Consider the following 13,842-nt stretch of genomic DNA (forward strand, 5'->3'; position numbering starts at 1 on the left):
CAGGACGGCTGTAGTTATGACCATAATACAGGAAATCATGGTTGTGGGGAAAATGTGAGAACGCTCTGGTTTCCTCTCCTGCCTCGGTCCGAGGGGAGGAGGGCGAGCGGCGCTGTCATGGAGGCGTTTCTCTGGCAGCCACACGCTCCTCAGGGCTTTGTGTTCTGGGTTGCAGGCAGGGGAGAGCAATTTTTGCCATTTCAACGTTTCTTTCTGCTGTTTGAAATCCCAGCTCTGGCCTTCCCTGTTATCGCATACGGAAAGGAGAGGAGCCAGCTGCCGTGGATGCTGTAGGCTGGAAAAGTCTCCTGATTTCCGAGGGAAAAAAAAAAAGGCTGAAAAGAACACAAAATGCATTTAAGGGAAGTTTCACAAGATTCGAGTTAAATGAAACTCCGCTGAAGCCAGACCCAAGGGCTTTGGGCTCTTGGAGCCGCATCGCTGTGTGTGAACATCTCAAGCTGTGTGAGGCGCGGGAGTGGGGAGGAGAAAGATGCCATTTAATGGTTAATCCAGCGTGCAGGCTTTACAAAACCAACTGCCAGGTTTAAAACACTCAGTGATTTTGAGGGCTGGGGATATCTCTGGTTTATTTTTAGTTTTATTTGAGGCTCTCGGACCAAGCACTAGCAGGGTCTGTGTGAAGACAGCCTTGTGCTTCAGGTCAAACCCAAGATGGCACAGCGGGGGGCTTCTATTTTTATGACAGGAAAGTGTCAAGTTTAAGGGCACTACTTCAAAGATAAATTTAAATAGGTGTGGTGAGGTGCCAGCGTGGGCCGCGGCTCCTCGCTGACAGGATTTTTATGCCCACCTCTCCCGTGGAAGGGAAGAAATGGCCCCCGGGCACCCCCCGTTCCCCGCCGCACCGGGGTCTCTCTCCAGAGCCCCTCACGGCCCCGCCAAAACGTCGCCCCCCGCCCGCGCCCCCTCACTCCCCCCCGCCCCGGGGAGCCGCGCTGCATGCCGGGAGTTGTAGTCCAATGCGCCCCCGTGGCGACTCCTGCTCGGTGGGCGGGAACTACCGCTCCCAGCGTGCCTCGCGGCAGGGCCGCTGCCGCCATTGCACCCACCCCCCCACCCGAAGGGCGCTCGCCCCTCCGCGCTGTGGGGCGGCGGGTGGCGGCCGCGCTCCCGGGGCGTCCGCCGGTGTGGGGGGGACATCCTGGGGCGGCGTGGCCGGGACTGGGCCGAGCCCTCCGGGCTGGCGGAGGCGCGGGGGCGGCGCTCCCGCCGGCAGCCGGGACTTCCTGTGACAGCCCATTTCCTGGTCGGATGGGGCCGGCGGGGGCTGGCGGCGGCGCAGGGGTCGGTCCCTGACGGGCTCGGTGGCCGCCGGGAGCTCCGCCAGGCAGCGATGCGGGCCCCGGGCCCTGCCGGCAGACGGCCCCCGCCGTGACCCGCCGCGGGCAGCCGCTGGGGCTGCGGCCGGCCGGCCCTGGGCGCCGCTGCGGGGTGCATGGAGGCACCTCCCGCACGCAAAGAGGTACCGGCCGGGGGGCCCTGTCAGCCGGGACGGCCCTGAGGGGGCCGCGCTGCGGGGATCGGCGCCTTTCCCTCCCCGTGACCCGCTGTGGTTTTGCAGGTGTGAATCCCCGGAGGACCGCGCGCCTGCTCCGCTCGGCCCCGCCAGGCGAGGGGCCCCGGGTCCCCTCAGCGGCCTCGGCCCGGCCGCGGGAGGAGCCAGGAGGGGCTTGGGACCTTCGAACAGCGTCGACCCCGTCAGCCGGCGGCTGCTGCCTCCTGAGAAATGAAGAAGTTTTTTGACTCTCGCCGGGAGCAGGGCGGCTCTGGCCCCGGGTCGGGTACCAGCGGCGGCGGCGGTGGCTCCGGCGGCCCCGGCAGCGGGTACATCGGGCGGGTGTTCAGCGTCGGCCGCTACCAGGTGACGGTGGACGAGGTGCTGGCGGAAGGTAAGACCCCGGTGCCTTTGGCCTTGGCCTCTCTTGCCTCCCCCTCTTCCTCATGAAGCTGGGAAGGGAGGCTCTGGCCTTGCCCTTGCGTTCTGCCTCCACCTTTGCCCCTAGTTCCCCAAATATTTCACTGTCCTTGGCAGACTTGCCATCCAGTGGCATCTGCAAGCTGACATTTCTGGTCTTCTCAGGTGTAAACCCAGTGTGAGTTTGCTGGATTTGGTTTGGTTTTGTTTGGGTTATTTTTTTTTCTATAATGCTTTAGAAATTGAGGGACTTTCTGAAGCGAATTGTTTCCCACCCTCCCTAAACTGAGATTTAAAAAAGCGAAACCCAAAACCAACCAAACAAAAAACCCCAAGCCAACCCAAAATTATCAAATGTTTTGGTGCAGAACAAGATGCTGTAAATAAAGTGAGCAGTGGTCTTCACTTTAAGTTTCTTTAGCCAGTTGTCTCCTTTCCTACCTTAAGCAGAGAAGAATAAAACGCTGGATAAATTCCTTGTAGGAATGTCATACCTATAGGTAGGCTGAGCAGAGCTACCTGTGAGCTGGGATGAGGTGTTTCTGTTTGTGTGCTGTTTCTGCAGGGGAAGTAGTAATCCAAATCACTTTTTTTTTTTTCAAAATAAAACGCTTAAAGAACTTAAAATGAAGAGAAGGGATTATAAAACTCTTAGGTGAGCAGTGCTTACAGTGCAGCAAGCTGCTGGTGGTATTTTTTTAACTGTAACCAGCACTGCTGCTTTAACTATCATTTTACATTTCATTTGTTTGGGCTCTAAGGAACCTTCTGAGTGGCTCTGGCTGGTAACCTTACCCTCGACCTTCAGAGAGATGTTGACCTCCTCAGAACTGCTCCTGGTCCATCTCCTGCGCGGCATCCTTTGCAATTTCAGTCAAAACAGTGTTTTGTTTTGCTCTTGTAATTGTGAAGGAGAGGGGAGCTGCTGGCTGGGAGCTGAGTGGGAGGACCTGTGTTGGCTTTTGCAGAAAGAACCCTAAAATGGAAAAGAGACTCTGTGCGTGCTGTGTGCGTTCAGGTTTGTAAAGAGTGTACAAGAAAACAGATCTGTGCCCATGTTTCAGATGTGGTTTCTGATATGTTGTGCTGCATGCTGGGCTGAGAGCAGCTCTGAAAACAATCCTTCAGCCAGTAACTATAGTGATTTTTTTTTTTTTTCTGACTTGACATTTGCGATATAGGTTTACCTTGGCTGATATTTCCAAGGCCTTTTTGGCCCTAGGAGCTTAGGAACTACAAGAACTAAGCCTGAGAAGCCATCACGGTATTTTTTTTGATGCAGACTGGCCTCATCCTGCTAACATGGGAAAACAGAGGCTTTTTTTTGCTGATGAATAATCTGTTGGCAGGTTCTGCCCCGGCGCTGACAGCAGCGGGAAGCGAGCCGGTGTGTCACCGGGCTCTGTCCTGCTCGGTGGCTGAAGCTACAGCTGCCAAAGGTGGGAGCACAGGTTGCACACAAGTGCCTCCCCTCTGTACCTCACTGTCCTGGAGGAGCTGCTGCTTGGGGGGTGCTTTTCCCTCTGACTTCTGCTGTCTTGGCTGGATGGAGCACGGCCTGGTGTTGGCTGCAGCCCTTACATCTGCACGCACAGGCCAAGCGAGCTGCAGCGGGCCTGTGAAATAGGTGCTGTGTTCTCTTCTTGCCCACACCATAAGGCGATGAAATTCTTCTGGTAAACTATTTTCCCCACAGTTCGACTTCTGGTGTGGGCAATCTGAAATCCTTCCACTTGGTGAGCGAACTCTGCAAGGGGACAGAGCAAGGTGGCTTTGCAGGTTGTTGCCTCTTGCTGGGAACAGAGGGGTGAAAATGCTGTTTCCTTTATAGGAAAGGTAGGTCTGGGGAGTCAGCGTGGGTCAGAGGTGCTGCTCCTTTATGTAATTCTGGCCTTTTGGTGCAGTTGTTTGTATTCCCCAAGTGCTGGTAAACAGCATTTTTTCGCTGACTCAGCTGGAGACCTGGGGAGCTCGCTGGCAACCTGGTCCCTGCACGACTGATGTCTGAATCCTTATCTGGAAAACTTTTGGACCTGCAGTGAATTTTGGTGCTTCAGCAGCATTGAAAAGGCAGCTTGTGAAGTCTTGGCTATTTCTGCTAAAAGGAAAAGTCCCCTGGGAAGCTCTTTAGGAGGAGGAGTATCCTGTGTGGGAAAGGAACATATTTCACCACTGTTGCTTTAGAAAGGAGAGGAGAGGCCCGTGTTTTGTTTGCAGCACGTGAAGCCTACAAAATAAATGAGATGTAAAATTGGCTTAAAAGAGCGAGCTTCTGAAATGGCAATGGATGGTGTGGAGGAGACTTGAATTGCAAGCCCAAGGAACTGCTTGAAGCAGAACTTTTGGAATGAAAAGTGTTGGGATTTACCTGTGCCTGTCACAGCTGTGACTGGGCACCTTGGCTCTGCTGAGCAGCTGCTGCGGGTGCCGGGAGCCCGTGGCGCAGGCACCGTGACGGGTGCCAGATGGCAGACGGCTCCACGGGCTCACAGCCTCTTGTGTAGATCCCCCAAAATATCCACTGTGCTTAGGTATGCTCCTCTCCTCCTTAAAAATAGTTGTGTCTGGGTGCTTGCTTTCCTGGGTGGGGAGGAACATTCATTGCTTTTGGAAGGAAGTAGATGGGAGTAATATAGAAGGAACTTGCCTGGTTGTTTATCAATGGTGTTGTAATACCAGTGAATCAGTATTTTTTTTTACAAACAGTATATTGCAATAGTTGATTCTTGGTTGAGTCTGTAGTCCTTTTGCTCTAATCCATGTGATAGTATGAATAATCTCTTGAAAATTCCCCTCAAAGTTTGTGTGGGGATTAGCCAGGGAGTTCTGCAAGGCCGGGGCTGAGTTGAGGGCATCAGCCGAGTTCTGTGGTGTGGGCTGGGGGGGTTTACAGACTTGAAGGTGTTTGAGGAGCTGAGATGGGTGCCCAGGAGGCATTTGAGTGTGAGGGTGAGTCAGGCTACTATCTTACTGGTTTGCTTATGAAACAGTGTGATCAAATTGGATGCGGCTTTTTGTCTATGCCAAACAAACAAAAACCCTATCCCCAAAACCCACCTGGAGCTATAAGGTGGGTGATGTCTCTGTGATGAGGGCCAGAACAGCAGAAACATTTAGAAGGATGTTACCAAGAGTCAGAAATTGACTGAGGAGTTTGTGGGATGTGCACGTGTGGTAGATCTGGCACCACAAGCCACGTGTACTCTGAGCTCAACCAGCCAAGGTGGGGATTGCCCCAGGGTCCAGTTTTCAGGGGCTCTGTTTTTTGTTACTGTATCTGCCACATTGTAGGCGTGTTGAGTTGATTCAAGGCCTGTAAGCACTGATGGGGTGTGTGTTTGAGTTAGGATTTTGTCTTGGTCTCCTTCTAGCAAAAGATACAGGCTGCATTTCTTCAGGCCTGTGAAAAGTCTCTCTTTGAATTAGTAGGATTTTTCTGAAGGTGCTGCTTGTAGTCTTTTGCCCTTAAAAACGTGTAAATTAGGGGACTAGGCTTTAATTGTCAGGCATTTCCCTGACATTTTTTTCAGATGTGTGCTGCTAGCTAACATATATTTTGAAGCATTAAGAGTAGACATTATAAACCAATGGAAAATTAGCTTCAATTTGCCAGCTTCATTGTGGGTTTTGGGCAGACCTGCAGACCAGCAGGTGTTTGAGGAGCTTGGTAAGGCTATGAGTGCACAACCTGTGCCCAGTGGGGATGGAGGCCCCAGAGCTGCCGAAATGTGCGGTTGGCCCCATTGCAGAGGATTCCTACTGACCCCACCTGGCGTATACTCAGTGCTCCCTTTCCCTGCAGCACCGTAGCCTGAAGTCACTAAAATTACATGGGAACTTCTTCTGAAATAACTTAACTTTAAACCAAACCCCATCTTAGATAAATTTTGCAGATTTCCATGACCCTCAACCCAATTCCAGTGTGGCTGCATTCAAGACATCACTTTGAAGTGTATTTTGCCAGCTTTTGCCTTCTAGCTTCTGCCAAGTGCCAGCTGCTAATCAGCTGACCAGTGACATTTGGATTAGGAATTAAACTATTTCTCCTCTTGGAATGGGACATGTGATTTTAATTCTTTTTTTCTCTGTTGCTTTTCCTGTGTACCTTGTGAGGCAGGGCGTGTACATGTGCTCTGCAGTGCTAAGGGGGATATTGGCTCCTCTGTGTCTTAGTAGTTTTAGGTTTTTAGAGTGTAGAAGCCAGGCAAACTGGTAAGGAATCCCAAGTGAGTTATTGGGTAAATGTCAAGGGATCCCAAGTGCTTTGACGCTTTTAGCAGCGCAGGTTTTGCTGGGGCAGAGTGTGTGCCGTGTCCCTACGTGTCACCAGAAGGCAAAATGTGTTAGTGGATTTAATTGTGTGAGAAGTTGTGTAGCCCAGAGACTTGCATCGTAGAGCCGCGCTCGGAAGGTTTATGCAATGTGTCAGAGAAAGGGGCTGGGATCGTACAGGGGGTGGCTTGTTTCTTACGTAACACCTATAGTAGCTAAAAGCGTGTTTAATGGCACAATTGTCCCCCTGTGACCGCACTGGGCTGTTTTCTGCAGTCATCCTCTCTGTTAGAACAGAACAGTTTCTAATACAAGCAGCGCTGCAAGAGCCTTATGAATTTGTTGTTTACTTAGCATAGTTTTGGGATTCTGGCCGTGGAAAATACAGGGTTTAACTATCCAACTAAGGCTTTGTGGAGTGTCCTAGTAGCTGTATATGGACAGGTTACCTCTGGTTGTGATACCAGCAGTAACACCTTTGTATTTAAGGAGAGCATGGACCACTATAATGTTTCTATTGTGTCACAGGCCTTCTCCCCTTTGTATGGAGCTGATCAGCAGTTGAAGGGAGCAGGTGGGAAGTTATAAATGTGCTGAAGACAAGCTGGAATTCACTTTGGGTTTAGCACTTGCTGCCTTCCAAGCTCACCCACCTGCATTAATCATGGCTAATGAGGGGTCAGAACTGACTGGTGCTGCACACTCGCATTGGGACTGGCAGCTGCTGCCTTTGAAGGTGACTTTTTTCAGTGAAGGTGGTGATTTGGACAGACTGTTGGAGCAGCAGCCTGGCAGCTGCGGGACTTGCTGCTGCTCTTCTGGAGAGTCACAACCAGTTTGCCTTTGTTTGTAGTAAGTGTGTGTTTACTCGTGTTTCACATGTGGAAGGAGACGGAAGTCTCCAAGGAGAAACATGCCATAAGCAAACTTGGTTTGCAGAGGAGCTCTCTTTTGATAATGAGAGGTAACTGAATAAATAAGTTTCCCAGGGAGGGTTGCCTGCTTTCTTGGATGGAGAGACGTGCAGGATGTCCTTGTGCTGATATCGTTTGTTTTGAAAACATACCTCCTTCAATCAGATCCTGGCTGCTGTGCTGCTTTCAATGTGGGAACAATACTGACAGTGCCTTATAAGCACAAGGAAAACATTTGGAAAAGCTCAAGTGAAACACAATTGCAAGGTAATTCTCTCTCACTTGCGGTGTTTTATTATTAGGGAAACTTTTATTTTCTCCTGTTGTGGGAGGTCCGGGATTTGGCGCAAAACTAAATGCAGGTTATTGTTATCTGCTCACGATAGGATGCAGCAGAATGAAAGCACAGGAGAGCGGCCACAGCTCCTCGCTGTCCTGTTGCCACAGTATCTGAGCCCTATAAAAATGTCCTTCTGTTCCTTTTGGGGCTGCTGGGAAATAATAGACTGAGATATGAAGGTGAATCAGTACGGAGTGTGTGTGGCCAAGTCAGGAATTGATCTCTGGCCTTCCAGATTGAGTGCTTTAATTGCAGTCTGTGTTTTCTCTCAAGTGCAGCCTCTGTGTGTGTTTTAAATGGGCGTGCTCTTGGCACACATGTGATCTGGGCATAGATTTATGTTTGCTCTGTGGCAGAACCCCTGCTGACATCAGGACCCTGGGCCATGTGTCACAGGATTGGATTAAAGACTTTTTTGGAACAAGATGCTTATAGCATCTGGTTTGCTTCATGATTTTACAGAAACAAATTACGTACCGGTGACGGGTGATCTCATAGATTAAAAATAAAAAAAGCCGTCAGCAGCTGAGGTCCCCAAGCAGAGGCTTTGTGTGCGTGTCCCTCCGCAGCTGAGCTGGTGCTGCGATGAGCACAGGTAGATCTGATCTGCGGTCATTCCCTGTTAGGAACGTGCTGGGTTTACTTCCTATTTAGTGTTTGTAAGGCTGTAATAGGGAGGTGACCCCAAAATATGCCTGTGTGAACTTAAAAAAGCAACCTGGCACGCTGCTCTCGAGGGTGTGATAGTGAAATATGTGCTCTTCTGAAGCTGTCCAAATGCACATCTGTTATTCAGATGAAATCTTAGCTTGTATCTCCTTTACTTCTCTAAGCTAAATGGTGCTTGCAAGGTCGACATGTGCTTTTGCGGCACAACTCTCACAGCAGTAAAATAAACTTGGAGCTTGTGTCTTAAAGAAGTGAGAAGCACGATGTGGGCTTTCCCTGAACAGCGGTTTCTGTTCAAAGCAGCATCGCAAGCGAGATGAACCCTTGGTTTGGTGTGGAATACCTGTTCTTGTGGCTTTCTTGCTATCCTGGATTGTACATGGAAGCTCTTCAGATGTTACGGGAGTGAGAGTGATATAAAACTTGGACTTTTCCAAGTGTTCTGAAGTACTGAAAATGAACCCAAGTAAGCAGCGCTGATGTGTGAGGAGCACAGAAGTGCAGACCTGTTGCTTTGTGTGCCTTCTCTGAGCAACCTGCCTGCAGCAGTGATGCTTTAGTTACCTGTCATGAGCCTCTGAAGGATTAATTGCTTCTGACTTGAGAAGTGCTTCAGAAATAAAGACCTTCTTTCCAGCGTTTAGCTGGTGCTTGGGAGGAGTGAGCTGGATCGATAGCAAATCCCTGCCTTATGACTGCATGTGTGCATATGAAGATATTTGTGGCTGCTGTTGACCCTTGGGCTCCAGTCCAATAACCCTCTTCATGACCTTTGGCAAGAACATGCACAAATAGTTGGTGTTTTCGAAGATATGCTGAAATTCTTAAAGAAAGTATCCTTTGAAGTTTCGAGGAGGATCTGTGAAAGCACGTGTGTGCATGTCCTTGTGCACCAACACACCTGCTTTTCTATTTTAGCTGGATATTGTAGCACCTCTCATCAGGCAGACCTATGTGTGGTGTGCAGAGCTGATGAGGACCAAGGAACCAGCAGCCAGGCAGGATTTGGTACCACCAGGAGCTGCTGCTTGGGGGAAGAGACAGCACCACGTCTCTGGGCAGAGAGAAGCCAGGATGGCTCTGTGGCCGGGCCAGAAAGGTTCTCTTGCTGCAGGATCCGTGATGCTTTGACTGGAGTTCTGCAGATGTCCCATTAGACAACTTACGACTTCAGCAGGTACCTGCCAAGTGTGTACGATGTCTCTGTGCCGTAGTTCCCCGTTGCAGAGCAGGCAGCATCAGCAGGATGCCCGTGACCGTGCTGGGGAGCAGGTGATCTGGACACCAGCTGGTGTGCGCTGGATATTCACTGGAATATCGCAAGTGCTGCGTGCGGAGCTGAGAGTGTTCCGACTGAAGCTCTGAGGCTGCATGTTCATTACAGCCCTTCTAGAAGTCAGTGAGTGTAAGATGACATAAGAAGCCATGTGTCATCTGGTAACATCCTGCTGGTTCTTTTTTTAATTATCGGTTATGTTTTGTAAGGAACTCAAGGAATGCATTGCAGTGCACTGCCGTGTGGAATGCGGGGTGGCAAAGGGTGAAGGAGGGACAGTGTGACAGAGAGGAAGGGAAGGGGCAGTAAGGTTGCGGGCAGACTGTCCCGGGCTACCTTGAGTCCATAGTTCAGGCAAAAACATTTCTGCTGGAAGTCAGCGCCTTTCTTTTGGCATTTACCTGTTGCTTTTGAGTTAGAAGATGTGTTTACAGACACGTAAATAAGAGTTCACTCTCCTGTTTCTGTACCTGATTACCAGTTGCAGTTGGAACTGTTGTGCTGTCTCTGCTCTTCAATAAACATGCAGACCCCTGTGTATGACAACCTGTGGCTCTGTGCATGGCTGTTCCCCTTCCCCTCTCTGCAAAATAAATAGGTGGTGGAAGGAGGGCTTATAAAATTATTTTACAAACGAGAAACTGAAAGCCAGGAAGGTGTCACAATTTGATAAGGGCTATGGAAGAAAGCAGTGACAAAGCCTTGTCTTAAATGCAAATCTAACTCCTTGTCTGGTGTTTCAACCACACTGTCATTAATATTCATGTCACCATAGCATCGAGGAACTTCTGTCGTGGACTTGGGCGCTGTGCAAATCCAGAGCAAAGTCTGGCTGGGCTTGGAGGTCCTGGGCTGCCCTCGCTTGGCCCTGCTCAGGCCCGGTGTTTGGGTTCAATACAAAATATGCTTGTGTGCTGCCACCTCCGGACACATATTCAGAAAGAGGCTTCACTGGGTGCAAGCAGCTGTAATCTTACAGCTGATTGTGACGTGATAATTAACACAGTATCTGCTAATGATCTGATGTTATTCAGAGATCACAGGGAACACACAAACTCAGTGCACGCAGCACTCAATGGAACATGTGACAGGATTAAACATGTTGGCTTTTTTTTTAGTTAAAATTATGCTGGTTTTGGAGTGGGTCAGGGTGGTTTTCTACCTTTTGCTTTTATTTTGAACTTAACAACAGAAGAAGTACTTACATTATAGTTTCAAAGCTTTTTGTGCTACTTAGCAGGCTAGAAATGCATGTATTGGTATATTATATGTAAGCTGGGATTCTCAAGCAGTTATGTAAGTTCTTTTAGGCTGATGAATTAAATCTCTAATAACGATGGAGCTTGTGAGCAGCAGTCACAAGGCTGCAGGTTCTGGACCCCTGCAGCCCCTTCCTGTGTCTGGACGTCTGACAGATGGACAGACATGTGCCTCTTCATCTCTCTCCTTCCTCACCTGTGGACATGTGGGAAAGCTCAAAGGCCTGCGTCATATAGGGCTGATTTTTTTTTTAAATTTAAATTTTAATTAATTTTAATTTTTCTTTATGCTGAATGCTGGATCCCATGTGCTCATGACCGTATGCAGTTGTTTGAATTCCCTGAGTGCTGCTTGGCGGGACAGGAGCTGCCTCTCCGTGCTTGGCGTGTACTGCGGAGTTGAAAAGTTCATTGCTGTCTTCAGGGTCCCATTAGCGTATCATTTGCACAAGGAATATTATGGAGCCTTTAAGTTGTGTTTTCCTGTTACTCAGTGAGATGGCACTTCCGCGGCTCTTGAGTATTCCTGTAGTTATATGGGAGACCTGAAAAGGTTGAGATTCCTGGGTTTAAGAAGAGATTCGTTTGACACAAGCTACCATCCGCTGTTGTGAAGCTCTTACAGTGTCGTGTTCACTGTAAGCTTGAGCTTTTCCCAGAATGTATAATATATGTTGGGGTATCTCTATTTTTCATGCTGCTTTGCTCAGTGGGGATTTCTGGATGCTGCCATAGCAATGAAAATTCCTAAAGGCCTGACTTGTTGCCATGAACTCCCTTTGCATCCCGGCGGAATCACTTCCCTAGTGCAGTTTGCTGTTCCCACAGCTCCCGTAAGCTCCAGCTGGCCCTGCAGGCCCAGCTAAACACCATTCCCAGCCCTGCCCAGCTTAGTCCTTCTCCTTCCTCCCCACCTCCAGCTCCAGCATGCTCTCTGCTCAACTAGTTGTGTTTTTTCTCTCCTCTCCTGTGATTCACCACTTTGTGCCTTTCCAGTGAAGCTTCTCAGCCGCACGCGGCTGCTGCAGCTTCTTGCTGCCTTGGCGGTTTCAGTGGCATTCGCTCAAACCCCGTCATGCTCCGCAGCCTGTTTGTGCCAGTGCTCATTTCACTTGGAGATGAACGAGGTTTCAGATGCTATTAGCAGCTGCTTGGAATAATAGCAGCTGAAATGTTCTTTTTAGAGGGCTGACTGATAACTAAACAAATGATTCTTTTTTTTTTTTTTAAGCTGTGAGTTATTCGTGACCCATTAATTTTTTTTTTATTTTAGTCTTACAGTGGAAGTTCAAGGACTAAAATTATCACAATAGAGAGGGACTGAGTCTGCTTTGCCAAGTAATCTGCTCGGAGGCAACGTATCTTGCTGCATAGTAATAACATGCTGCTCCATCAGCTTTGGGTTTCCAAGCCTGCCTGTCAGGGAGGGACCAAGTGGATGCACAAGCCTGTAGAACACGGAGCACATGCCTGGAGAGTCTGCCCACGTGAACATCTAAATGTGTTGCCTTCTGTGAAGGCCAGTGTAGCTCCATAGCATTTAGTGAGTTATTTGTTACGAAATTGCTGTCACAAACACTGTGAGACTCTAATACCCCTCAGTTAAGGTATCCAGGCTGTGTTCTTGGAGGACGGATTGTGTGACGAGCTGTTGCTGCCCTTGGACCGGAGCTTTTGGAAAGGGAACACAGAGTTAATGCACAGGATGAATTCTGCCCACTGATCATTTTAGGCCTTTAATATACTGTTGCATGGCAGAGATTAATTTCCCTTCCCTCTGCCCCACTTGTTTGTCTCCCCTCCTTTCTCTGCAGTCTTGTGACTTACAGCTTCCTTTTTTGACCTTTTCCATGAACCAGGAGGGCTATGGTCTAGAGAGGAGTGGTTCTTACAGACCTGGAATGAGACAGGGCCCTTAACACAAAGAAGAGAAGTTAAACAGCTTTTGAACAGACCTATCAAATTAAAACCCGGAAAAGTGAGGAAGAGGCAGTTAAGCTTTTTCCCTATCATCAGTGCAGTGAAAATGCCTGTGACTATACAAATATTTTGTGGCTGATTGCAGTTAGGAGTGTCATAGCTGATAAACTAAATGTTCACCCCAAAAACCCACAGCCCCTAGCCAGCCAGCCTTGTTCTCCTAAAGTCAGGAGAGATAAAGACCGTGCTTCTGTTCTGTGGTGAGTGATGTTTCTGGCTGTATTATTTTGCCTAATTTAGGCACTTGTGGCCGTGATTGCCACTCAAACATTAACTATGACATCCTGCCCGTTTAAAAAGCGCTCAGAAGAAGGTGGAGCCTATAAATCTAAATCTTTCTTGTCATGGCCTAGATATTGCAGCTATGACACTAAGCAAGGGCCCTATAATTATGTTGGTAATATTGGATAATCACATTAGGATTCTCAGCTATGGTAAGTCTGTAGGGCTCGCTGTGTCCCTGCTTTGCTCCTGCCGTGAGTCTGACCCACAGGCCGGGCCTGCCCTGAGCCCGTGTGTTACCTGGAGAGGAGCCCTTTGCTCTGCTGGATTTCCCAGGCGCTCTGCTAAAGTTTGTCTGGTGGTATTTAAAGATGAGATTAAGCAGTGCTGCAGCCGGGACTGCGAGTGCTGCTGTTTTCTTGAGTCAGTAGTGAGAGGAGTTTTTAAATAGCTGGGCTTTGCCTGCACGCTTGGGCCTTTTTTATGATATTGGGTGCAGATCTTTGCCGTGTGTTGTCCAATGGATGCATGTAACTCTGGAGATATCTTTGTAGCCGTTGTGGGGTTTTTGTGTGTGTCTGCTTATATATTTTTGCTTTCCCTGTACCACTGCATCAGTTGTGCGGCAGTTGCATTTGGTATCTGCACAAAGCTGGCGCAAATGCTGGGCTTTCCGTGCCCGGCAAATTTGCTCAGCACGAAGCTGCCGAACAGATTGTTGCTGGCCAGCAATGGAGGCTCCTCTTATTTTAAGCCAATAGAACATGCAAACTGTATTGCTCATATGTGCAAATTTACGCTGTGGAGGCCAAATTCTTTCTAGAATTTTTTGGAGAGAATTTTTTTGCTGTTTACACAGGTTATCGCTGGTGGAGGAGGGCAGAGCATCCCACCTGAACCTGGACCCCTCTGGAGCTGCAGGGCTGCACGTAAAATTCTCTCTGCCGCAGGCTGGGAAACAGGATTGAATG

At 49.2% G+C, this 13,842-nt stretch overlaps 1 protein-coding gene across 12 annotated transcripts in view; it reads left to right on the forward strand.

Annotated features, from left to right (window-relative positions):
* The first annotated feature begins 1,113 nt into the window (after nucleotides 1–1,113).
* AAK1 (AP2 associated kinase 1) overlaps nucleotides 1,114–13,842 on the forward strand; it is a 77,872-nt gene continuing 65,143 nt past the window's right edge. For 2 of the 12 annotated variants that reach the window (XM_065856860.2, XM_071799407.1), the window contains exons 1-2: nucleotides 1,117–1,486; nucleotides 1,586–1,913. In XM_065856860.2, coding sequence (XP_065712932.1) covers nucleotides 1,751–1,913 — 163 coding nt within the window. In that variant the 5' untranslated portion in view covers nucleotides 1,117–1,486; nucleotides 1,586–1,750. Of the gene's footprint in view, nucleotides 1,487–1,585; nucleotides 1,914–13,842 lie in introns of all 12 variants that reach the window. The other 10 variants (XM_071799410.1, XM_071799411.1, XM_071799404.1 and 7 more) reach the window with 9 other exon arrangements.

The sequence above is a fragment of the Patagioenas fasciata genome, chromosome 26 (genome assembly GCF_037038585.1).
Source record: "Patagioenas fasciata isolate bPatFas1 chromosome 26, bPatFas1.hap1, whole genome shotgun sequence".
Classification (NCBI taxonomy): Eukaryota; Metazoa; Chordata; class Aves; order Columbiformes; family Columbidae; genus Patagioenas; species Patagioenas fasciata.